This window comes from Pollicipes pollicipes, unplaced genomic scaffold (assembly GCF_011947565.3).
Source record: "Pollicipes pollicipes isolate AB1234 unplaced genomic scaffold, Ppol_2.1 Scaffold_2555;HRSCAF=2994_pilon_pilon_pilon, whole genome shotgun sequence".
Taxonomy (NCBI): domain Eukaryota; kingdom Metazoa; phylum Arthropoda; class Thecostraca; order Pollicipedomorpha; family Pollicipedidae; genus Pollicipes; species Pollicipes pollicipes.
This window is the reverse complement of record NW_023596136.1, coordinates 36,788,047-36,814,456: the sequence shown is the minus strand read 5'-3', so window position 1 is coordinate 36,814,456 and position 26,410 is coordinate 36,788,047. Positions and strand designations below refer to the sequence as shown.

Sequence of the window (26,410 nt, the reverse complement as noted above, 5' to 3'; positions counted from 1 at the left end):
TATTTGGGCTTCCGCTCCCTGTTTGGGATGCCTTCCAAGGCAGAGCACGTCCCTGGGCCGGGGATGACACATCAGTCGGGGGTAGAAATCCCACTTCTTGCATGGCTATGTATGCACGAAAGCTATATTTAGGTTAAAAATGAGACCACTTAACGCCTGTATTCGGCGAGCATTTGAATAATCCGGATAGTCAAACGGAATGAGCTCATATTTTCCGCCAAAGGAACAAAAGCCTACGCCTAAATTTGGCAGATTATAAGGCAGTCAGCATATGGACGCATTTAAAGGTGATCACAATAATGGACTACGAGAGCCATTTGCGACGACGAACATACTGCTTGAGGTTCGCAAGGGAGGAGTGAGTAGAGCATCACATTTGGGTGCGTTGGGTGCGCGTGGTGGATGGGATCAGTCTCGCACGGTTCCGCCCGGTTCTGTTCAATACTTTCCACGTGGTGAGTTGGTCAGAATTGTGCGTGGATAAGGCGATAACAATAACCTTATTCCCCGGAGAAAAACGAGGGAAATGAAGGGGTAGATGCGTCGATATTTAGGCAAGGTGCCATTATTGAGACGAATGGCAGCAGTATGTCTTAAAGACTCATATTGTGGTACATCTATGGATATCATTATTCGTTTCTATAAAGATATGTTTCTGATATATCAACACATCTATCTCTTCATTCTTCTGGGTTGCCTATGAGGAATAGGGCTATTACTTCTGTAATATATGTATGCATAATGTTCTTCTCAAATGCTCTGAACAACATACATAATGTACATATGATCACACTGGTGTTAGAAAATGTGTTTGACAATGACTGAGCATATCCTCTAAGTCTGATTTTTTGGCAGAATGGGCTGAAAATTTGCAATCCATGTACTTACATATCTTTACAACCACAAGCAACAATGTTGAATTTAAAAGTGCCCACTTCCACCTATAGTCCCACTGTGAAACATGCAAAAGATTATTCCACTGTGCTGGGTGTATATTATCTATCTGTCAGCATACTCAACCTGACAGACTTGTCTCTAAAGTTGGCCAGGTGGAAGTCCTTCTAGTTCTAAAAAATATTTGCTTGAAAATGTTGTGGGTAGTATTTGTACCTGGAAGTAATTTTTTGGAAATCACAATTCCTTGAAGCATTGGCTATGTACAGGCTGTAATTAGTGGTCACTGTGTACCAAACTGGGCAATATCAGAATTTAGTGTAAACAACTGCAGTTTTTTATGCAATGTCACATGTCACCTGGGTGCAAAATGACCATTGCAGTGAGCACCCCCTGTGACCTTCATAATCATGATCATGATGCCACATCACTGGTGCACCAGACCTTTTCAGTGTGACACATACTGTTTGCAGTCTAGTTTTGTTCTAAAGTTATGAACCAAAATGCTGAAATGTTGTATGGTTTGTCTCCCAAGAAAACTTCTCAAAAAGGATACATGCCGTACAAATTGGCAGGCTCAGCCCCTTTAAGTCAAATAAGAAGGCACAAACAACAGTTGCAGTTGAGGCACCACTAAAGCATAATAACTGTTAATGAATCAAAGTAGCAGGTGAGGCAAATATCTTTTAAACTTGAGTAATTTCAAAGCAAAAAAGGTATCACAACTATTTATTCAAATTCAGCCTACAGCAAAATAGCCCATGGTGGAGACACAGTACTGCTGCAAAGCTGTTGCATCTTTTTGGGGTTCAGTGCTCACTCCAAGAATATGTGCATTTTTGCATCTCAGGGACGTTAACAGCAGATAGAAATAAACCAGAAGCCTGTAGTGTTTTAATTCATATGTTCATATACCATCTTAACTTTTCTAAATGGCTAATCCCATTTTTTGCATTTACTCCAATGCAGGAGGGTAACAATTTTTTCACCTTCCACAACCATGAAAAGCCATTGTCATACAAAGTCTACCAGACTGCTGTAGCAATGGTGGGTTAAGCCTTAAGGTATGTTAAAGTAAGCATTGCACCTATGGCTTTTGTGTGGAAAAAGTCTAACAGGTTTTGATCTTGACCTCTCAACATTTGACTTTAGTTAAGCCATTGGCTGGATGCATGCCTGCATACCCTTAGATTAGTATGATAACCAATATATTGGCTGCAGGGTTTTCTGCATTCCAAATACTTTGTTGTGTGCCTTGGGTCAGCCTGTTGTTCCAGTAAGCAGTGTTTGGGTTGTTTGTGCTGGTGATGGACTTTGTTCCTGTTAATTGTTGAGACCAGAGTTGGGCTCCAACTTTTAAAGAAGATTGCTGGCCTTAAGAGGGGTGCAAAACAAAAGCAAACAAAATGGCTGATGGCATTCAAAATATGTCTCATCAACAGAGATTAATGATCTGCAGTTTTACTTTCAAATACAAGTAGAAAGCTTAGGGTAGGTTTCATTGGAGTATTGAAAGCTGTTAGGGGTCTACAGCATGGTTATCCAAGAGATATATTTGACTTCCATGGAAGCAACACTGTAAGATGACATTCACATAACATTAAGTTAACCCATGGCAGAACACAATAGCATCATACTCCCTGTCAGTAGGGTGGTAGATCATTGGAGGAAGCTGCCTTATCAGACTGTCAGTGTTGACCTCACAGTGTTGTAAAAATGCTCCATTAAAGGGGCATTTTTTGACTACTCCTGGGCTTAAAACTAGATTGGGAGTTATTCAAATGCTGAACATTCATCAATTAGATGATCACATTATATTTTTATCTTGCTTGTCCAACAACTATATGTGTTATACTGGATGGGAGATGGTGAAACCTAGAATAACCCTCATGTCTCATTGTCTTTTTCCCATAAAATTCTTACTTTATTGTGTAAATGAGGTGCAATGCTAAATCATGTTTTGGGTGAATTTGCCTTTGTAACTAACAGAAAGAATCAAGCTGGTCATAGCCATTCTAAAAGGAATACCATAAGAGGGATCTTGCTGTTACACAAAAGTATCCTGGACAAGTTTGCCACCATTTTGATTTAAGGGTTATTTGCTGGTCCCCATCCATATGTGCTCCAGCTATGATATGTGTTCAAATAAGTCATGTTCTAAATCAGGCTCCACACATCATTTGTCTGTTTGACAGTGACCAAGAATATGGTATGGAGTAGCTTGAAAGAAACCGAGTTAGGTAAGGTGGTCAGATTTGACCAGGTATGTGGTAGGGCATTGAAGAAATGTGTTAGTACTTTAGCTATGGTAATGTGCTAGGGTAACTCTCATGTTGATATTTGATAGATCATAGAGCTTCTCAGAAGTACATGAGGACTGGAGCAATGTGAATGCGGTGCTGATTTTTAAGAAGGGTACCAAAGGAAAGAGTGACTACAGGCCTGTCAGTCGAACATCAGGAGTATGTAAGATCTTAGAGAAATTCGTGAAGGATAGTGTTCAGTCACCCTTAGATAGGCACCAGTTGACAAGTAGTGGTCAGCAAGGTTTCCTTTCTGTTAGGTCCTGTTTGACACATTGCTAGAGTTCATGGAGCATACTGGTAGTCAGATATATATGGACAGATAGATGGATAAATAAAGGCATTACTTTATATGTTGCTAATCTAGATTTTAGTAAGGCATGTGATAAGGTGCCACACCAATTTCTGGCATATAAGTTAAAGTTTCATGGCATTGAGGGAAAATTCTTTGCTTGGTAAGGGCTTAGCTGCTAGATGGGAAACCAAAAAACAGTGCTCATTGGTACGCAATACCAGTGGGAGTTAATAGAGATTTGGGTTTCACAAGGGCCAGTGTTGGGCTCTTTGCTCTTTATTATTTTGGTTAATGATATTGACATAGGACTGATAATTGTGTACTGAAATTTGCTGACAAGATTAACTTGGTAGGGATGTCAGAATATTCTGACCAAGTGAACCAATTCAACTTGACTTAGAGAATGTGGTTAACTGGGCTTTCCTGTGAGAGATACCATTCAATTATGTGTAAGGTCATGCATTTGGGCAGTTAAACTGTGACCAGTTCTTCAACAGAGTAAATTCATTCATCAAGCTTTGTTCATGTTGTTATGTAGTGCGTCGATTAATAGGCAATCACATGTGCTTTCTAGCTCCAGCTGTTAAGGTTAATGTCACATCCACCAAAATGACAAACTACCTGCAAACCTTGGCCAAAAAAAGAAAATGCTCCCATCTTGTGAAGGCACCATGAAAGTTGAAAGCCATCTGATGGTACTTGCTAGTGTGAGTGTCATTGAGGCTTTACGACGCACTCAGCTGCTGAGGCGATATGGCGTCGCCTGCCTCTCACCCTGGCAAGAAGAGTGGGCACTGCGGACCTGTGCTTAGTCCTACAAATCATAGTCTCAAGATATATGGTTGGAATTTCAGTTGTGCTGACAATATCCTGTCAAAGTGTACCATGCTCACTAGACTAGATCACAGTTGCAAAATAAGGACACTAATGTAGTTGTTCTGCACATCACATCAACACCCCTCAAATGGTCGGTTGTGAATTTCATGCTCAGATTTTGCACCTATCATGAACCATGTTTGAGTAGGAGCTCATCTCATCAACTTGCCCAGCTGCACACCTGAGTTTACAGAACACATGGGCATGATTGTGAACCAACAAATGTAGTGCCTAATAAACATTTATCCCTCAGCCTTGGCTGAAGATCCGTTGTTAGGGCTCCTATGCCACTTAAATCCCTTTCCATGCTGATCGATGTAACGATTGAATGGTGCGTGCGTGCGTACGTGCGTGTGTGCGCGCGTGCGTGCGTGCGTGTGTGTTTAATGATCATTTCACTCACATCGATTGACTCATTTATGCTGTTGTGGGTGCAACAAATTCATCAATTTTTTTCTTAACAATTAGTTTATAAATCCGTGTCGTGAGTCCCCTTCATAGTGTGCAAACTATTATGGCCTGCATTTATCTCCGCCTCGGCATACATTTACTACGCATTTTATTCAATTGAGAGTCTAATACGTTGCCTTCGCATCAACGTTCTTGAAAAGAAATCTGATGTTAGCATTGCAAAGCAGAAACGTGAGTGGTTTTAACTTTTAAAGCTCAGGTTTTGCTAAGCTCGGTCAGCATTGCTCCGATCAAGCCGACGTTTGCGTGGCTAATTGCAGGGGATCGAAACAAATTTTGAGAACCCATTGTCTTGAAAACGTGAGAAACGAGCGTGTGAAAGTGTGTAGAGACATCTCAAGTGCAGATAGGGGGACTGCGTGGCCCGACCTTATACGGCAGGTCGTGAGCTCGACTCTGGACCGTGTCCCATTGTCTCATCGCCCCAGCGGCAAGTGGGCGCGGGAGCCGTGAGCGCTAAATGCGAAATAGCATGAATGCGCCACTTAAGTGGCGTCCGACTCCTAAAAGCCCCAACTACTACTACTGCCCGGCGTGAATCGCGCGCCAGCCACCCCCTGAGCTCCGCCGCTGGCCGCAGGCGCACCAGCCGGTCGGAGGAGCGCCATGTCGTCCCGCACGTGCCAGCACTGCGGCTGCGGCGACATCGACGTGGACGCCGGCCGCGGCGACGCCGTCTGCACCGGCTGCGGCTCGGTGCTCGAGGAGCACATCATCGTCTCGGAAGTGCAGTTCCAGGAGAACGCGCACGGCGGCAGCAACGCCATTGGACAGTTTGTCGGCGCCGACGGCAAGGGATCCAAGGGTCTGGCTGCCGGTGAGTGAGTGGGCGAGGATGTACTTCTCACCCGGTTGCATTAAGTCGGGAATTTCTTGGGATTGGAATCGCAGCGTGGGGTTAAATGAGCCCGTGAGCCCGTACTGAGGTTCATTTAGTCTGTACACAATTGTCGAGTTGCGTGACTTCGACCGCTCCCACGCTTAATAAAAAACCTTTATGTGCTTTTCGTGATGAAGGTATGCTGTTCCTGGCTACCACGTCTGCCTGCTTCCGCCAGTTCGCGGAATGCAATAATCGCCATCTTCTTACTCCTGCAATAAAACGCAATGAACTGCTTTGCAGGATTTCACACGGGCGTTGGCAAGGAATCGCGCGAGTTGACGCTCAGAAATGCCAAGAAGAAAATAAACTGGCTGGCCCAGCAACTTCGGTGGGACTTCCTCCATTCTTTTTCTGGCGTTCAGTTATTTTATTGTCGTGGACTGATACTCTCCCTTTCTAGTGTTGTTCACTTACATGGTCCGTTTCTATGCCATTTCGCGCTTTGTTGATCTTAATTAGATTAACGCGTACCCTGTGATGGAACTAAAGGCACTGATAACGTAATCCAAGCATGCATGCACGGAAGACTACCCCGTCGTCCCGTCCACGAATGCGGAAGATTCATGCAAAAAGCCGGACTTTTGGTGTCGCTGTGAGAGTTTCGCCAGCGCACCCCCTCCCACGTACTTGGCATCTCCTGCAATGCCCCACTTGTGCGGTGTTGCAGCCTGAACCAGCACTGCGTGGACACAGCGCACAACTTCTTCAAGATGGCGCTGTCGCGCGGCCTGACACGGGGCCGTCGCAGCAACCAGGTCATCGGCGCCTGTCTCTACATCACCTGCCGCACCGAGGGCACGCCGCGTATCCTTTCCGGCGGAAGCTGAGCATGTTGTTTCTTGGGGCGGGATCGTCCGAGTTGAAGGCAACCTATTAATCCAAGAAACAGGTGCATGGTGGTGACTCGTGGACCGTCTGTGGTGTCGGTTTATTTAGTGCTGCGACCGCTCGCTGGGAACGCGAAGCCGCGTTTAAGAAAGACCGCGCAATGGCGTATGTCTGATAGTTCTTATGTACTAACGTGCCGTTTGTGCTCGCATAGAGTAACGCGAACTTAACGGCAAAATGCGGCCATTTGTGAAATGAACCCTGAAGGTAATGCGACATTGTGGGAGGAATGCTTAATGATCTACCTTCAAAGAAGAACTCCAAAAGCGCTCTGCTGATAAGAAGCGTATACATGCCAACATACGGGTCATGTTCACTCCAAAACCGCGCAAACCTCGCTCTTAAGTCCAATCGGATATTATATAATAAGTCCAATCTTAAACTGGATATGTTCCATTGTGCCAAGGGTGCGTACTCACACGCAGTTGCTAACATAATCAGGCGCATCAAGGTGGTAAGGAATGCCCGTACATGGCACGGTCAAGCCATTATGGACATAATGCTTGCCAAACGTCAGAGTGGATCTCCATCAGTATGTTCGGGGCTGAGCCTAGCTGTTTGGACGAACTCCGTTGCACCAGTTCGTCGTTTTTCCAGGGTGACAGAATGCACTGTCCAATGACAAAATCTACCTGCAGCGACCACAATGTGCTAAGCACATGTAACCCATGCACTTATTTGGACCCCTGCACCTATGCAGAGTATTTGTACTTGTGTGTGTCGCTAGCTTTGTGGCGTACTTCAGCACCGGCCGGCTGCCTTTTGACGTGCGTTGGCTTCCTTGACGAGCGTGCGTGCAGACATGCTGATCGACTTCAGCGACATTCTGCTGGTGGACGTGTGTGAGCTGGGCCGCACCTACATGGCGCTCGCCAACGCGCTCTGCATCAACATACCCATCATGGGTGAGTACCGAGCGTGCGCGGCTGTGCGCGCGCACGGGCTGCCCTTCAGCCAATCAGCGTGCGTGATGCTGTACGGTTTTAGTACTTAACGGGGAAGTGCTGATTTTTCTTTGCAGTCTTGTTGCGTCGGCGTTTTGCTAATGCGTGTGAAGCGAACTGTGTTCAAACTTCAGATCCTCACACATGTGGAATCACGTACCGAAATCGTAAGTTAAAGGAAGCGCTCCACACTGGGACTTTACCTATGGGAGGTTTGGACTGAAATGGCCGTCTTGAGGATCAATCGGTGCAGATCACAGCCCTTCCCCTCTTAATACCGAAACCTCTCTAGTTTCTGAGCTACACACCCGCGAAGATGGAAAGGCTGTTTCAGGGGAATATTTCAGTGCCATCTTGGCATTCATAACATCATAATAACATCTTTCAAATCCTACCACTCAATAAGCCATGTGGCGATCAAGGCTATGAAAAATACAGTGGTCGAATCGCTCATATCTGGCGTTCGTGGGGACGGTTTCCAGATATAGCATCCGTCAATTGGCTCTCAATCAATGCTGTGCAAGGTACGGTGACAGATTCAAGCAATGACGTATCAAAGAGCACATTTACCAAACAGAGAAATTGTGTTATCTGGAGCGGTCGGTCTCTACTTTGAAAATGCCGATAGTTACACGTAATATAGTACCAATATTTATAAGTAAGGTTGTTTCATTATATCTGGTGCTTACTGCAATGTCTTGAAATTTGAAACATTCCCTTTAATCTGCTAGATGTCTAAAGATCTTGAATCCTAGAAAAATGCCTTCGTGTGAAGTTTCCCAACGGATTCTTGTATGATTACTTGGTGACATTTCAGGCCTTTGTAACCTTTGTAAGTCTGGCACAAAACTCTGTAGGCATTGCATGGATTAGACGCCGAGGACCTGGACCTGGTGGAATATGAGAACGTAGTATGGCGCCGGACCACAGAGTTTGTGAGAGGATCGCGACTTTTGGAACGCATCACATCGACATGGTCGTGCTGTAGATATAGTTTTACCTAGCATCAGAGTTCTGGCCTTGTTCTCAGTGTCTACGCTATCTTATAGCAAAGTCCCGGCTGCAGCGCATTGTACTTACTTGGGAAACCCTGATGGATTTCAGCACCAGGGAGGTGGGTGGTCCATTCCTCAGTTATCATTGCAAAGCAATCGCCGAGGTTCGTTCGACTCGTACGGGAAACGGTCAGGCCCCTTTTAAGGGTCCAAAAAGGATGAGTGTTTCTTGAATATTACACAAAAAAGAAAGGAATACTTTCAGATCCTTTTTCGGCTTTACGAGTTCAGGGTTGCTACGCTGGAGTGTCGACCTTAAATGCGCCAGGAAGTACTGATCAGACAGCGTTTTAGTGTTCACATTGGTTATATCGACAGTGCTCAACGTTTCAAGCTGGGCTTGTGGTCATTGCAAATCGGCACGTCCCATGGCTCTTAAAAAAGCAGGTCTTATATCGCAAAAGCGGAGGTCGGCGCGGGTACCTCCCGATCTACGACTGCGCAAACGTAGTCTAACGTAAATGCTCCTTCCTCGTGAGAAGGGATACCCAGAACACCGATCCATGCCTGGGGTTTGTGTCGCCGTTCTTGATCTAACTCTACATCAGGTTCACTTAGTCGATGCACCTAGGTTAGAAATTGCCCACAAACCGCGCTGGAAAGAATTGATTCATGAGGTAAATGACGGTATCTTATTTTAAAAAGAAGATTTTATCCGAACCCTTTGAATGGATGGATTTCTGGGATCAGGGCTCACGCTAAGCAGTGATTGTTGTGTGAGCCCTGACCCCTACCACCCGATCGCACAATTCCATGTCAACGGCAGAATTTGGTGGCGAAAGCTTAACGTGCCGCAATGCTCGGCACGGTCCGTGCTGTCCCCTGACGTCAGCTGGCCTTCAGCGCGACCGCTGCCACCGGCCTGTCGGGGGCAAATAGCGAGTGTCTAAAGCGACTCGAACCCACCCCGCCACGGGTGGGTGGATCGGAAAGGAGGCGCTCTAACCAACTGAGCCACCGGAACGGACTTATTCTATATAACGGACTTATCCTATTTAACTTATCCTATCATGTACGGCGAACTGAGATGTTTCATGGCACGTTCCAGATTACTTAAGTATCAAAACCGTCGTCCTGTCTTTTTATATAGCCTTGGTTTGTTGCCTGCCTGTTTTAAGCTCCCTCAACATAGGTTCGTGAAGTTCAAGATGGATATGCCACGTCTATCTTTAACTTAAACGTTTTGCGAAGTATATATATATATATATATATATATATATATATATATACACACACACACATATATATATATATATATGTATATATATATATATATATAAACATATTCATCGGGCCAACAAGGTAATCATGGTGATTATAGGCGTCCTTAACCTGGTAGACATTTCAGACAACGACCACAATTTCAGTCAGGTAGCACAATAATGTTAAGAGCATGTAAGTTGTGTGGAAAGCCGGCAATGCGTGCAACATCAGTTAATCTCCTAAAATGCCGGGCTATGCAAAACGTGTGCGACAGATGTAAGTACGGAACTTGTGTAAGAAGTGTTCGTCTTCGTCCAACATAAAACGACGGATCAAGCGGGCTGCGCTGAAGCAGGCTGCCGGCTGAACAAAATTATGCTTAAAGGAACCAGATTCCCGAGAGTTTGAATTTTGCTATCGTGCGGTGTGAAGAAGTATAATTCGCCATTAGATACTGTGGCAGGCGTCCCATCTGCTTTGCACACCAATAAGCGGTGGTGCTGATCCATACACATGCAGCAAAGCGTTCATGCGATCAGTTCGCGGTCAGCCATGCGGGGGACAGCCGGTCGAGGGTCGCCACTGGTCGACGGCAGCGGACTCAGACAAGGAATAGCCCAAAGAATTTCTTGTATTCTATGACTTGGGTTTGTACTGGAGAAACACCGGTTTTATGACTTTTGTCGCTTTGTTTCTGACATGTGACATTCAGCTTCCGAATTTGTTTCTGTCTAAACTGTTACGACAAAAACTCATTTCTTGCACATTAGTTGGCGAAACCCAGGCACATGAAAACTTAGACGCATCGTAGGCCATTGGCGCGTCTTTGAAATTCTGACCAGCCTGTACCTGGGCCTTAATTTGTCACGTGAACTGTAGAGATAGATGACCCCAGTGACCCCAAATTCCTCCCCGCTCGTGGAATATTGCTTCCCCAGGGTAAACGTCATTGAAACACATGAACAATTTTAAAAACATGCCATGTCTGCTGAATGGTACAGATAGGTCAAGAACGTAAGATCATGCACGATGAGAAGATGGCTGAAGGTGTACACACAGTATAGCAATGAGGACATGCACTTATCTCCAAAATGTGTTATGTGCATTAAGAGCAGACAAAGTTCTCCATCCCACTCCTGCCCTGGTCGCCGTGCTTGACACCCACGAACATTTCCCTAAGTGTACCCCAAGCCTGGTCCCTCCTCACCTTGTTGAAACTTTCCTACGCTTATGCTCGGGCCGCACCGAACAAAGCATTTTGTTGGTTGTAAAGTAATGGATTGCGTGCACCAGTAACAGTGGAACCCCACTGGAGCCTGGGGAGGCGAGATAAGCGCGAGTTTTACCCTGTTAATTTGCATGCGCCGCCGAAGAGCTATGTGAAATATTGCGTTGAGTTGTCGGCTGCCACCCCCCCCCCCCCCTGCCCCCTCGCCGACCGTCGTGTATTGAAGCTTTCAGGCATGGTCATGAGCGTAGCCGACGACGTTTAAACGATGCAGTATATGAACGAGCTTTCGAACGGTGCAACAGTAACTTCCGCCGGCTGAACTCCCGTGAAAGACGAACTTTCCAGTGCATTGATCGGACCCGTTTGTGAGGTTACCGGGGGCGTCTGGCGCCAGCAGCGTGAGTTACAGCGTCGTGGTGGCGGCTGGTAACTCACGGGTGCCATCCCTGCGCCTGTCCAACGGGGCCAACCTATGTTACTGGTGTGTCCAAGGCAGTACTTGGCGTAGCAAACCGTTCGCTGTGCGTCGTTCCCCATGGTGTGAACCAGGCCTCCCAGCCCCAGGTCTAAGTTGAATCTGTGTTTGCGTCGGAGTGGTGGTGCCGAGCCTTGTGTCTCGGCGTGGCCGTTTCCATATCCGTGTGTGACGTTGAGTCACATATGAGTCCGGTTCAGATTCTTGGAGCTTGAGGCCCGGCTACCAGTGCAGTAATACCGCTTTGCTTTATTTTCGAAGCATAAGTTCTATGCATTAGTAATTCAAAATCAATGCTATCCAAATGTGTATTAAAGCGTTAATTATGGCCAGAGGTAGAGCTTTGTGCACATTGTGTAAAAAAGTGCCACATTGGCATTTGAAGCGATTTTATCCTGCACACGGTACTATGCTCAGTGTGTTCGTTACTGCACGTATCTTGTGCCCCCCCCCCTCCCCCAACCAATAGCATCTAATTTGGTTTGCGTTTATTAACACTAAGATCAAGTCTGAAAGATGTTACATATGGCGTTGAACAGGGACTGACATGCACCAACTTTGACGTCATTCCGATTCGAATCTGGGTTGTTTGGTTCAGTTCCGGTTCAGGGTTGAAATCCCAGTCTCGTGTTCTGAGAATGGCTTCCAGCCATGTAGATGTCTGTTCAGGCGTAGATCAGTTCAAGGCAGGTTCTAGTAGTTGCTCAGAGGGAATGTTCCACATTTGATGAAATAAGAGTGACCGTGAGATATGGTGAAATAAGCTTACTTTATATAACTTTTAATAACTTTGGGATACTTTAAGTGGGAAGGGCTGCTCTAAACAGCACAATTTCTCTGTTTAGTGCATATGCTCCTCAATTCGTCATTGTTCGATCACGAAATCGTACCCTACATAACATTAATTGAGAGCCAATTGGCGGCCATTATATATGTCAACCGTGCTCATGAACACCAGCTATGAACGACTCGACAATCCTATTTTTCTTATCCCTGATCGCCGCATTGCCAATGAAATGGCGGGATTTGAATGACATTATGGCGCCACAGATGCCTGGGTGACATTGAAATGGTCTCCCCGGAATATTCTGCACATCTTCGCGGGCGTGTAGCTCCGAAACGGGAAGGATTTATTAAGGGCCTATGAAAGGCACGGCTGTGAATTGCACCGAATGATCTTGAATGTGGCTATTGCACTTCAAGTGAAATGCACAAAAAAGAGATACAAGGTACAAAGTGGGATGCTCCCTTTGAAGGGATTGTCCCATGTTTGGAGATACGGGAGAAACATCAGCTATGATGGATAAAAACACGCTTGTAATCATTGGCATGCTTTTAAATGCAAAAAAACTGCTTTGAATAACACGATTTCAGTACTAAGTAAATGCGTTCCACTGTAAGTCCTCGTTTGATTACGTCATGGATCGTTTTCGTGACGTCAGAGTCGCGGCCAGAGTTGCCGCTGTCGCTGTCGGGGTCACTCGGTTGTGCTTCTACGTGCCTCAAGGTGACCTTTGCATTTACGTGTGTTGATTTGACGAAAGAGTGTGCGCGCTTTTGTTTCCGCATTTTTTGTGGTGGCCTTGTCTTCCGTGCTGGAATCCTCCGTACCTGCATTTGCATTTTCGGTTACGGTGGTAATTCTGAAGTTAGTTGATCCCCAGCCTCACGACCGTCATTTGTCCAAGTACTAACGTTATTTGTGGCGCAGCGCAGTTGATGATCGATACATGCAGTCAGAGGCCGAGTCCTGACTTTGAGCTATTGGCGCCGTTGGTCGGAGTCGAGTGCTCGCGTGAAATTTGTATGACGTGCATGCCTGGGTGACTTTCCCATATGCAAGTCATTGCCTGCACAAATTCGCGTGCATCTGGCTCAGAAAAAGACGACTTGAAGTCTTAAAAAGAACTTGATTATGAACTGCAAGGAACAATCATGGTGGTGGCTATCAGTCCAAAAGGCCACACAAATGGGGGACAGTCCCTTCAGATTGGTGAGCTTGATTCTTGTTCACATGAAATCAATAGATCCCTCCGAGTCGAAGCCCCAAATTGCCATCGGCCCGGAATAAGTCACATGCGTCGTACGAATAGCTGAGTCGTTTTGACGCCCCTGTGACCAATATTCGTGCCTATGTATGTCATCCGCGGGGACGGACCCGAGCTCAGTTGACTTGTTCAGTCGCGGCCGTTCGTGAGGTCGCAATGGTTGAGACGCACAGCTCGTTGCATGTGTGGTGTCCCAAAATTTATTCAGAAGTGTGTCCAGAATGGAAATATAAATGCATGCTGAACGAATCTTGGTTCTCCGGCGGCCTCCGCGCGCTGTGCGTCGGTGCCAATCCATTACCCTTCGACCCCGAACCCAGACATCCGACCTGCAAGCCTGCAACACCTGGATGCCGGGTTGACCGCCGCCCGGTTCGAAGCCAATTAACCGATTTTGAACACGGAGAGGGCCAGCAGGTGGTGAACTCCAAGCCAGACGTGAAGCATGCATGCACAAATATCGACGCCCCTGCCATCCAAGCGGCTGAATATTGATGCTCTGTGTGACATGAGCGAGGGAAGCTGAGGGCACGCATCGCGCTGGTGCCGCACTTTGCGAGACGTGGCTTGTCCTGTTCGATGCCTGGCCCAGACTTTGAATCCCGCACTTGCTCAGAATTTGGAGATCCACCACAAAGCATGACCCATTCGCGGAACGGTCGAGGCTGGGAAAACGCGTCATCTAGTAGCAAGATTGCTGTATTTATGGAGACAGTCGTCCATTTGCCCGAGCCGTAAAAGTGACACCGATCCACAAATCGGCAATATAACCCGCAGCTCTATCGCTGCCATATACAGTCAGATCAATGGGGTCATCACAACGGAGACGCCGCGGCGCCGCGAGCGCGCCCACGACACGTCAGCGCGGGCCTCGCCGCGCGTGCGCCACATCGTGAACATGCGCGTCTGCTGTGCACCCAGTCGTCGACGCGACCTGAACACGTGCGAACACGTACACTGTACACTCGCCCTGACAGGCATATGTCAGTACGAAGGAACGCTGCCGGGCTCAATACAACAGCGCTGCCGTACACGACACGACAACTCACCAACAGCGGCAGCCGATGCGCGTCCGCCCTTCCCCCGCCGAACACACCTCAGATCCTGAAACTGGCGGCCGTCCCTGACATCGGGGCGCCCCGGGGCGGCCGGCGCGGCGCCCCCGCCCGCAGTATGGCACTGACCAGCCGGCGGCGGCGGCGGCGGCGGCCCACTACAGCCGCACCGACTCGTCGGCGGCCGGCGCCGGCCCGTAGAACATCAGTTCGGGGATCTGACCGCCCTGCACGCCCGTGCCGTTGGTCGAGTCGGACGAGCACTGGAACTGGAAGGTGACCGGGCCGACGGCCACCTCGCTCATGCCCTCCTGGCCGAAGTAGGAGAGCTCGGCGCCGTCCAGCACCGCCGACGCCGTGTAGTAGGTGTCCGGCTCCACCTAAAGACGGGACCGTCCGGTCAGGGGCAGGACGCGGGGCGTGGCGCACGGCCGGCCGGCCGGGCGTCAGCAACAAGATCAGGGCGGAAGGGACCAAGCGTGCGCGTGAACGCGGCAGATCGGTCGCGCGCACGAAGACACGCGCAGGGTCGTGAGTGATAAACCTGGCAGGATCCCCACGCATGTATGAACAGCACCGATCCTATCTACGCCAAGACGCCTGTCGCGCGTATCAAGGCCGCCGCCGATGGGCCCGGACGTACCCGACATCGCCCGGGATTTAAGCATCGTTTAGGTACGTTGTATGCCCAGCAATGGTCATCGATGTTTATTCGCCCTACTGAGCATGCCGCTGCGATGAATGCGGCACTCGTCAATCGTTCAGATCCCCGACCGAACCGGCCGTCGCTCCGCCCGTCGCCGCCCACCTGTATCGGGTGCCGGAAGTGCACGTGGAACGTGTTGCTGCTGCCGTCGGAGAAGAAGTGGGCCGTGTTGTCGGCCAGCACGCGGCCCAGTCGCTTCAGCTCCATGCGCACGCGGTAGTCGGCCGCCCCGTTCGACGAGCCGTACAGGCCGAAGCCGACGATGAAGATGCGCTTGTCGACGCAGAACTGGATGCTGTCGCAGCGGCCGCGGTAGCGCCACTGATTGCCGCGGTACGCCGACGACTGGAACCGGTGGCAGACCTGCCGGTGGCGGCGGCGTCCGCGTGAGTAGTGCGCTACCGCCGCTGGCCCCGGCCAAAGCCATGAACGCACGGGGCATCCGCACACAACATAAAAACAAAACAAAACAGACGCATAGAGCGTACGGAAACAGCGGCAGTGACATCGTGTCGGCATTGAGCCGATCCGTCAGGAGAAGAGACCTAGAAGAGCCAGCCAGCGGCTGCCCTGACCGTCCAAACCTCCCGAAGGAACGGGTCCCGTGTAGCCTGCGCCGTCCTGGTCACAGCAGGATGCCTGCCACTGCGCTCGCCGTGCGTCCGGGGCTGACATGGCCCCATGCCAGCCCGCGACCCGGCGGTGAGAGGGCGGCCCGGCTGACCTGCGCCTTGAGACCGGTGCGCGGCACGGAGGAGAGCTCGATGGCCGGCTTCTGCTTGGCCGTGTAGTGCAGGAAGATGTCGGTGGTTTCCTGCAGCGTGAGGATGCCCGACTGGGCGGCCGTGTCGGCGTACTCCTCCAGACTCATGGCCGGGATGCGGATGAGGTACAGCACGTCGCCCAGCGCCTGCCGACACGCACGGAGCACCGGGTCAGGCTCGGCACGTCACTCGCCGGCACGGGCGAACACGGACGGTAACGTCACCTTCGGCACACGACCAACACCCAGCACTTGGATGTCGCTGCTTGTACGCAAGGTCGGGTGCGAAATTAATGACTCCATTACCGCCGACATGGCTTGGAAACTACGGAAACTTGTCACCGGCACAAGCGCGTTCAGCGTTGAAGCACCGGTGTGGCCCTTTTCGATCCTGACCTCGAATCCCACACAGTTTTAACTTCTTGTCGCACAAATTATTTGCCAACTGAATCGCACGCATTGCCACCGGGAAACCTTGCCAGACAACATGCCCCCGTACGAGGGGCGTTCTACAGCAGCCAGCGCCGACCTGTCGCATGCTCTCGGGCGTGGGCTGGTCGTCGCCACGGCGGCGGCACTCCTCGCGCGCCCAGCTCAGCGCCGCCTCGAACACCACCACCTCCTTGCAGTTGAGCGTCTCGCGCGCCAGCACCGACTTGAGTGTGTTGTGGTCCACCTCGGTGAAGCCCTCCGAGCGGAGAGCCACCTCGGCCTGGAGAAGAACCCGGGACGTCAGCGACCGCGCGGGATCGGCCCAGCCCCTGCTGAGGATGGTGGAGCCGACCACCCATGCGACCCACATGGTGCACAAGCGTGTTTTCACGAAGCACATTCTACCGACGGTCGATCAGTGCATGTTGCAATGCTTGAAGAGGACGTTGGCGCATCCGAAACCACATCGGCGTATCATAGCGAATCATGAATCGGAGCATATCGTACATCATATATCATAGCATATCAACAGAGCATATCATAATCATCATCACCATCATCATCATCGTCATTATCATTAACATCATCACAGCATATCATGCACCAAAGCACAGCAATCATATCAGACTAGAAGCACCGGACGCATGTTCCGCTGATCATGCCGTCGCCGCGCCGACGGGAACGTCGCACCTGGGCGTCGATGATCTCCCAGCAGCGCTGCATCAGCTCCGGCTCCTCGAACAGCCGGCTCTGGCTGAGCAGCAGGCACGCGTTGCCCGCCGTCAGACTCGTCTCCAGGTAGCCGACGCAGGCGCGCGCCAGGAACGGCACGATGTACTTCTTGGCGGCGTACAGCGTGGCCAGCACTGTGTCCGCCTCCGGGAAGAACTCGTCCGTGTACAGGTACCTGCGGCGGGACGACGGACGGGGCGTCAGCTTCCCAAACGGCGTGGGACACATCGCGGCACCACGCGCGGCCGCCCGGCTGCTTCGGAGCAGTGTTCGGAATAGCGTTTACAACACTGAAGTGGTCGCTAGCGGCGGCGGTCCTTGCGGTGGACGTATGGCGATGCGAGGACGTTGGCGTATCGATACGGGCCAAACCGACCTCTCCGCTCGCCTGGCGCTCCGTACCGGCCACCGAAGCGGCGTCGCCGCCGCGTCAGCTGCAGACGCCGACCCCGCGGCCGGCGGCGGAGGCGGCGCGCTCACCGCAGCATGACGAGGAAAGCCACCGGCTCGACGTCCGGCACCTCGATCTCGTCCTGGTCCTCGGCCAGGCCGCCGTAGAACATGGCGTAGAACACGGAGCTGCCCGTGGCCAGCACGTACTTGTGCGCCGGGATCCGCTGGGTGGCGCCTGCACGTTCAGGGCGAAGCGTCAGGAGGTGGGCGTCAACATGGACGGCGAGCAGTGGTGCGACTTTTGATCCTTTGAGTTTGGTGGGGGTCAACGTCAGGGTGCCTAGATCCCCCCAGCCATGTTCCCAACGCTGGCGGTTTAGATGAGAAATGCACACTCTTCAGGAGCTGCGTGCCGGGTGTGGGACGTGCCAACGGCATGTATTGGACAGTTTTGGGCCCGGTGTAACGCGTTGCTCATTACCTAACGGCCTATCACGTCCGTCCCAAACACATCCAAACTATTCTCCCCCCCCCCCCCCCAAGAACGCCGGGTGTGGTGCGGCGCAGGGTGGACAATTCTGGCTGCATTCTGTCCGGGCGCAGGCGGCGATGTTCTCTGTGCCGGGCTGTGCTCGGCTGCAGCCCGTCTGTGCGGTCCAGGGCTCCCAGCCCGCCCGCCCGGCGTGGACGCCTCCACATCCCGCCGGCGCGCTCACCGGGCGGTCCGGCTACGAAGTGCACGTCCGCCATCAGCTCGTTGTTGAACATGGCGGCGTTGCGCTCGCGCAGGCCGGCCCTGGTCGCCTGCCAGTTGGGGTCGCTGGTGGAGGGCACCGGCGTCGGCGACAGGCACTGCGGCCGCGCGCCCGGCGCCGTCGGCGAGGTGGGCGCGCTGAACGGCTGCTGCACCTGCAGCGGCACGTCCTGGCAGTCGGCCGGCGCCGGCGGCGGCGGCGACAGGTTGCCGCCCACATTGCCGTACGCTGCGGCGGCCAGGCGGTGGCGTTAGAGAACGGGCGGCGGAGCTGACTGTGATGGTGATGGGGTTCTGGAGTGCGCGGACCGCAATGGCCATTTTGCGCCGAAGCCGGCGAAATTTGTGGTGGGGCCGAGACATTGACACTGGAGGTATGCATGGTGGTTTGGTCCCATTTACAAGCATTTAAGGCAAATATATACAGATACATCAATTCAAAACTACACGTCTGACTAAAGATGCATCACTCATGCCACTCCTAGTGTTCTTATCCCAAAACATACTGATAAGCAAGATGTTGAGATCCTAGTTAAAGAAAAACATCAATTTGCAGAGTATGTTATGAGAATATTCAACCTCTCAAGGGAGGATTTATGTGCCATGACCCCTGCCTTCAGAGGTTGAATATACTTGTAATGTATCCTAATGATTGGTTCAAATAATCTAAGTACATTGAAGGTCAGCTCTTTATGCAAAGGACTCCCTGCTAAACAGCTGGAATTTTAAGAATAGTGCACCATTGTTACCAATAATTGCTAACAAATGGGATTTGTGCATCAATGTGCAGCATTTTTCTGTAACACTGTTCCCTCTTCTGCATTGTACATGCTACCTACAAATTAATTTTATCCTCAACTTTTTTCTATCAAGGACTTCAAAATTATTGCACTGAAGACTTGCTGTGCAACACTACTCAAGATGTTACCTGTGTCCACTCAGAACTCTATGAGCAAGTACGCTTCACATGCCATTTCAGAAGCACACACAATGGAGGGGTGCACATGCCCGTGTTTATCCACGTACATGAAGCTCTGGTATGGTAGATAACTAGTGTATAAATGCTCACACAATTTAATCTGCACAATCTTGCTAGGTGAAGGCAGACACATTTACATCACTCTGATAAAACATGACAATTATTGTTCCCTTTGTGCTGCAGAATGCAGGATACAAAATTTTGGCATGAGGCGGCAACAAGATAGCACAAGAAAATTATGGTAGTATTTAGTTGTTGCTCCCCAAAACCTGCACTTTGTTGGAAGATTAAGACTTTTTAGTGTCTCAGCACACTGGAAGATTGGAGATGTGTATTGGGACTGTGCCAGATACAACTAATCTGCATTGTACACTTTGAGCTATGTGTGATGTCAGTTCAAGTAGTAGCTTTGTATCCAGCCCAGTTAAAACCAGGGCAGTAGTGTTTCTTGAGGTCTCTTTCTAGCATATCTTTCTTCAGATAAGGTAGTGTTTCTTTAGGTGCAAAAATGCCAACAAACATCAAGACATTTCTAATGGTGGTTATGAGGCTTATGTTACCTCAGGTTCTGTAGGAGTCCTGTGTTTACTCCAGATATTTGATTCCTGAATATGCTAGATCAAGAAAACTGCTTATGCAGAAATGTTTCAGTAAAATGATACATGGGTTGCATGTGATTTGTATGATTTATAGCTTTCATGGCAGCTAGATGCTTAAAAATACTCATCTGGGATGCCTTGTTTCAAGCTTTTATCATTTAACATTGCAATGAAGTACATCAAAAATTGCCATCGATTTTCTAATAGTGCAAATTTGTGGAAGGAAGAGTAACCATATCTCATGTTTTCTGAAGTAATATGTGGTAATTTCTGCCAGTCACAATTTATATGATTTTAAGGTGCATTCAGCTGTCTTTCTCTTCTTGAGTGGCACCCACTTTGCTGTTGGGAGCATTGCAGGTGAATCTTGTATCCTTAGAGGTGCAAACTTTCATTCACTAAATGCCTTCCATTTTTTTGCCAATGTGGGGTGATTATTTTGATTATTTGCTGCAAGTGTTGCGGTAGTTTTCTCTTGTTGCGGCGTACGTGGCGCGTTTTTAAGCACTCACCATTTTCCCAAGCCACAGCCTGGGTGATCTGAAGATTTTCCATGATTTGTTGTTTCACTGGTTTATTAGCCATTCTTCTGTCACTGGAAATATCAATTCACCGTGTAAAGAGGTAGATAACCCGCAGGATGCATGCTGCCCCCACTCCCGAACGTTGTTTACGTGTTTCTTGTGTTCCCGTCAAGGCTTCCGTTATTCTCGCTGCAGTAGATGCTGCCATATCGCCTAGGTTTAACGCAGCCCAGATAATCAATATTTGACCAAGACGGGCAGAAACCCTTGGCCCATACTGTCGTCCGTCAGGCTATCTGCCTCGAACACACCGTCTTCAAGCGTTTGTTTGAATCTTTCAGTCGAGTTGAATTTCATGATGTAAATGCAAATAACACAACCAGTGGATAATTGGACAGCTAGCCTTCCGTTCTGTCCCCTGCTCCCCCTTCCCATCACGCAGGCCGCTGAACCCTCTCCCTTGTTAAACGTCGTCCCCTGTCTCTGCAGACCCGTGCGTGTACGTGCTGCGCTACGCTAACAAGCTGGAGCTGGGCGGCCGGACGCACGAGGTGTCTGTGACGGCGGCGCGACTGATGCAGCGCATGAAGCGCGACTGGCTGCACATGGGGCGCCGGCCGTCCGGCCTGTGCGGCGCCGCCCTGCTCATGGCCACTCGACTGCACGGCTTCAACCGCACCGTCGATGACGTCATCAAGATCGTCCGCGTCCACCAGAGCACCGTCAAAAAACGGTACGGTGGCCGGCGGGGCCGGCGGCAACGGGGCACCCTGCAGGGGAGGGGGGGGGGAGGGGGGGGGGCGCTCGAGCATCGTCCTCCGGGTGGAACGTCGGGCGTATCTGCTCAAAGATCGACAGGAGTTTATTTCAACGATCTGAAACACAAGAGAAGCATTCTGTGCTGCGAAGCTCTCGGCGAGCTGCTCTTGCGAGTTGACTTTTGTGCGAAGAATATCTAAATAAAATATTTGAAAGTCTGAAAGATTTTATGAGTTTGTGCGCTGCCGACACCCGCGCTCGCCTCTGAAGCATACCGCGTGCTGATCCACACGCCTCGCGTGCGCAGTCTCTCCGAGTTCAAGCAGACGCCGTCGTCGTCGCTGACGGTGGAGGAGTTCATGAACGTCGACCTGGAGGACGAGATGGACCCGCCAGCGTTCACAAAGTCCCGGAAGAAGGACAAGGAGCGGATAGCACAGGTCGGTGACCTGCCACGTGACAGAGAAATGCCGCGGGGTCCGCTCCGACGGGTAGCAACCTCACGGGTTTGGCGTCTCTGGCTGATGTGGTGGTCGTTCAGCGCTCTTGTGGAATCGGTGACTTGCGCTGCTGTTGGCAACGGGGCCTGGGCCTTTCGGCAGTGTGCTGTGGGGAGATTCGCATCTTTGTTCGGCGTGGTCCTGCGCTGGTTCTGAAGTGTGGACTGCACTGGCAGTAGTTTGCTTGTCACACAAAGTTTGTTTGACGACAATCTAAACTAACTTCCCACCTTTCATGTTTTAAGCGAGTCTTAGGCTGTCTGTGGGGGCTGGCGTTGAATGGGTCAGCCAAACACCGTCACTTTAACTAGCCCGCCATTTGTCTGATTCTAGCGATGGTTTTTTCAGCTGAACGAAGGAGAGGTGACGCTAGAAATCAAGGCGTTGCAGAAAGAGATCGACAAACAATTAGATGATCGTAAAAAGCGATTACAGGACACATGGAACAACTCCATCGGTGAGAACATCGCTGCGGTGCGCCAAGGCCCGGCACCGGCAGCATGACGAGGTGTGCTGGTTTTGGTTCCCATGTGGTGAGACCATGCTGAGCGATGTTAGCCGGTTCTGCCGCAGTCAGAGATAGTCGCCTTTATTTGAGTATGGCGTACAACCCGACGGGTTGTGGCTGGTGTGCCATGTTGCTATGCCAGTCACTATGCATTCTTTATACTGTATCTCTTCATCACCGCCATGAATGGCTGCCTGGCTACCCGCGGGTACTTACATGCCTGACTACACCTCTGGTCCTCATGCCGGGCTACACCTCTGGTCCTCACATGCCTGGCTACACCTCTGGTCTTCACATGCCTGGCTACCCGCTGGTCCTTCCATGCCTGGTTACGCACCTGGTCCTCACATGCCTGGTTACACCCTTGGTCCTCACGTGCCTGGCTAGCCGCTGGTCCTCACATGCCTGACTAGCCACTGATCCTCACATGCCTGTCTTCACCTCTGGTCCTCACAAACCTGGCTAGCTGCTGACCCTCACATGCCTGGCTACACCTCTGGCCTTCACATGCCTGGCTAGCCGCTGGTCCTCACATGCCTGACTGCAAGCATGGTCCTCACATGTCTGGCTACACCCCCGGTCCTCACATGCCTGGCTACACCCTTGGCCCTCATCTGCCCGGCTGCGCCCTTGGTCCACGTTCTCCCGTGTCTGCCGCCGCCCCGCCTGACCGCCGTCCCCCGTCGCCCGGCAGACGAGCCGCCAGCGTCTCCGGAATCGGGCGACGGGCGCGAGTCGCAGGACGTCTCGCTGTTTGTACAGGAGCACACGCTGGAGCTGATCCGCGACTGCGTCGGCGAGGACCTGGGCCCGGCGGCCGACACCGCGCTCATGCCGCCGCCGCCGCCGCCTGCCGCCGCTGCAGCTGCCGCCCCGCAGCGCCCCGGTGGGTTCTCGGATGCGCGGCCATCCGGTGGCGCTGGCTGTGCCCGGAGGGTAACCGCCAGCGCCGTTTGAGGACCGGGGTGAGCGGGATTGACGCCCCACGCCGTCGATGCCGATGGCCGGCTACGTGTGGCGGGGCCCGCAATCTGTTCTTGTCCGGCTACTTATGGACTGTGAGGCACGCGATGCCACCGCGCCTGGATAGAGGGCGGAAGGCTGACGGTGATGTGTTCCGACGCGCGACGGCGCTGTCCCGTCGGCCTTTACGATGGCGCCTGGGGTCGGTGGTGGCACTGCAGTCGCCGCCACGCCGGGTCCACGGCCCCCACGCCGTGTCCGGCCGTGACCCGGCCGCCGCCGGCCCGCACGCTCCACTGACCGGTCGCCGGACACGCCGCCAGAGGCGCTGACGCCGCGGGGCGCCGAGAGCGGCATGGGAGTCAGCCGCGCGCTGCTCGGCCTCACGGCGTCGGTGGACGGCGACGGCGCGGCCGCCGCCGACGGCGACGACCCGGCCAGCCTGGAGCTGGACATCAGCGGCATCGACGACGACGAGATCGACTCGTACATCATGTCCCCGCGCGAGATCCGGTTCAAGACCAAGCTCTGGTTCAAGCTGAACGCCGACTTCCTCAAGGAGGAGGAAGGTGGGTGAGAGGCGCGCTTGATTAGGGGTCCGCGTGCGCCGGTGGTGACGTTCTGGCACGTTCTGCGTGGCGTGGACGCCGGCATATGTCCGCCAGATGTACTATGTGTATATGGTGTATATGTATATGGTATATGTACCATGGTATATGGATGCCGGCATGTATTTGTGACCGTCAGATTGTGTCTAGAAAGCCCAGGGACTTGGATAAACCTCATATTTTGTTTCCTTGTGAAGCGTGCGGAAGGCACTCCAGGTAGGCTTTCAAACAAAGTCATCTGGACTAGCGAGGCGCAACCGAACGTGACGACTTACGAACGATCCAAAGTAATCACGTCACGGCTATTGCACCAACGTAACGTAACCTTCACTATGACCGGGTGTTCGGCATCCGCCCGCGTGCCGGCCGCGTCCGCCGTGACACCGCCGTGCGCCGCCGCAGTGAAGAGGCAGCGCGCTGAGGAGGAGCGTCTGCAGCGGGAGAGGGACGGCAAGCCCGAGAAGAAGAAGCGCGGCCCGCGCCGCAAGAAGGCGGGCGGCCTGGCGGCAAGCACGGCCGAGGAGGCCATCGAGAAGATGCTGCACGAGAAGAAGATCTCCAACAAGATCAACTACGACGTGCTGCGCGAGCTGACGGGCGCCGCCGACACCAAGGTGGACCTGAAGCGGGAGCTTAAGCCAGACGTCGCCGAGCTGGTGCTGCCAGCCTCCCGGTGAGCACCGCTGCTGCTGTGGGGTCCGCTCCGTGGTGTGCCAGTCTGTTTTCCTGCGCCACGTGTTGCGCCACGAAATTCACGTGCCGCACATGTGCTCACAGCTTTTTACGTTCTTGTTGCCTGCTAAAATAGCCCATTTGTTTTGAGCCGGACTTCAGGTCATGCTAGACCAGAGTAGCTCAACACATCGGGTAACGTTCCGCGCACGTCCCCCCTTCGGCACGTGCACGAGCCCTACCACAGTCGTCAGCAGTGGCTGCCTGGTCGCGGTCGCCGCACGAGCTCTCACGTGACGCCGGGCCCGCCGCGCCGACAGGAAGCGGCATCTGTCCGGCAGCGAGGCGGCCGGGCCGTCGCGCGTCCGGCGGCCGCGGCCGGCGCCCACCCTGGCGCCCCGCGGCGGCCGTTCCGGCCCGGAGCCGGCCGCCGCCGCAGCAGCAGCCGAGCCGCAGCCGCAGCCGCAGACGGAACCGGAGCCGGAGCCCGAGCCCGAGCCGGTGGTCGAGTCCGGGCCGGTGGTCGTCGAGTCGGGGCCCGTGCAGCCAGATGAAGGTATGCGTATATATATATATATATATACATATATATATATATGTATATATATACATATATATATGTATATATATACATATATATATATATATATATATATATATATATATATATATATATAGGATGAGAGTGACCGATGCACCCTGTTCCAGCTACGCTTAGCATTTTCTCCATCAGAGTGAAAGCCATGTGGAAGCCCCGCCCCCCCGCATCACACGCTTTTGTGGACTTGATAAAAGTTCTCTTGCATGTTAAATAAAAGACATTAAAACAATGAGGTGTACAAAATTGCGTTACCGTTATCACCGTTACTGCCGTCCCATGACCTCTAAGCGAGTTGAATGACATGTGTGCCTGTATGTGGAGCGTGTCATGGCTGTGCGTGTCCGGAGAAGAAACATAACGCCAAATTAGTCCTCCTTTTTTAAAGTGCTCATCATATCAATATTTGTTAAGACAAGGCGCTGGGTGTGAGCCCCCCCCCCCCCCCCTCCCCCCCCCCCCCCTCCCCCCCCCGAGGCCACCCCGCCTCGAGAACGTCCTGAATATGCGGCGTCATCCACCGGCGCCGGCCGTTCGTGAGAACCGTCGGCTCCCACATGGCTTTCCGCCAGGCACGAAGGTGGTGACGAACGTGCAGGCAGCGTAGGCAGTGACATTGCGTGGCCCTGATTGACATAAACGGCACACGGGATGCTGAGACAAAAATCGTTGCGTAATGCCTCTGAATGGAAAGCCATGGAAAACAGTTCAGATGAGTCATATCAGTCGCCGCCCGTGGCATTCCTTGTTTGCTTTCGACGATGATGGGCTCCATCAGCACGGGAGATGTCATGCTAGCCGTTTGTATTTCGTATGACTTGTATTTTTATGTCTCATTTTGTTGTGCCACTTGGGACCCTCTAGGGCTCATACCACATCACGTCACTAAATTTCATGTGCACACCCGAGGCACACACACGGTAACCGCGTGATGTTTTTTTCCGTAGTGTTTTGAACTCCATTTGGTGATAATGTATGTCCAGAGAGGGATTGCAACCCTACCTAGCAATTCCGTAGTCATTACGGCCTGATGCTGTGGACGTATTCCGTGACTGTGTCGAGTCTTCCCGCCGTATGTGATGTGGTCCTCCCTAACTGTCCGCCACATTGGCCGCAGATTCTGTCATCCGTGTTCGTTGCTGCGCATGTGACGTCGCTCGATGTGTCGCGCGAAGAGCGGCACTCAGCAGATGTTCGCCCGTGGCTGTCACTGGCTGACGTGTTTCCTGGCGGATTGCAGACGAGGAGGAGGCCGAGTACGACGAAGAGGACGATACCATGCTGTCTGCCGCGCAGCTT

The 26,410-nt window shown here is 51.7% G+C and overlaps 2 protein-coding genes across 2 annotated transcripts; one reads left to right on the top strand and one right to left on the bottom strand.

The window, feature by feature from the left end:
• Nucleotides 1-356: 356 nt before the first annotated feature.
• On the top strand, nt 357-24,864 carry LOC119100880 (transcription factor IIIB 90 kDa subunit-like; the record flags this gene model as incomplete). Its single annotated transcript, XM_037224064.1, has 12 exons — nt 357-455; nt 5,420-5,656; nt 5,963-6,050; nt 6,390-6,526; nt 7,411-7,515; nt 20,993-21,236; nt 21,570-21,702; nt 22,111-22,219; nt 22,965-23,116; nt 23,583-23,802; nt 24,244-24,514; nt 24,834-24,864. Coding segments are annotated over exons 2-12 (1,701 nt in total), but the record flags the coding sequence as incomplete, so codon positions are not given.
• On the bottom strand, nt 14,250-20,665 carry LOC119105346 (BTB/POZ domain-containing protein 6). The gene is made up of 8 exons (XM_037228818.1): nt 20,492-20,665; nt 18,364-18,630; nt 17,735-17,882; nt 17,213-17,429; nt 16,620-16,802; nt 16,052-16,237; nt 15,430-15,690; nt 14,250-15,001 (listed from the first exon to the last, which is right to left on the bottom strand). The coding sequence occupies exons 1-8, from the start codon at nt 20,562-20,564 to the stop codon at nt 14,780-14,782; spliced, it is 1,557 nt and encodes a 518-aa protein (XP_037084713.1). The 5' UTR covers nt 20,565-20,665; the 3' UTR covers nt 14,250-14,779.
• Nucleotides 24,865-26,410: the final 1,546 nt, after the last annotated feature.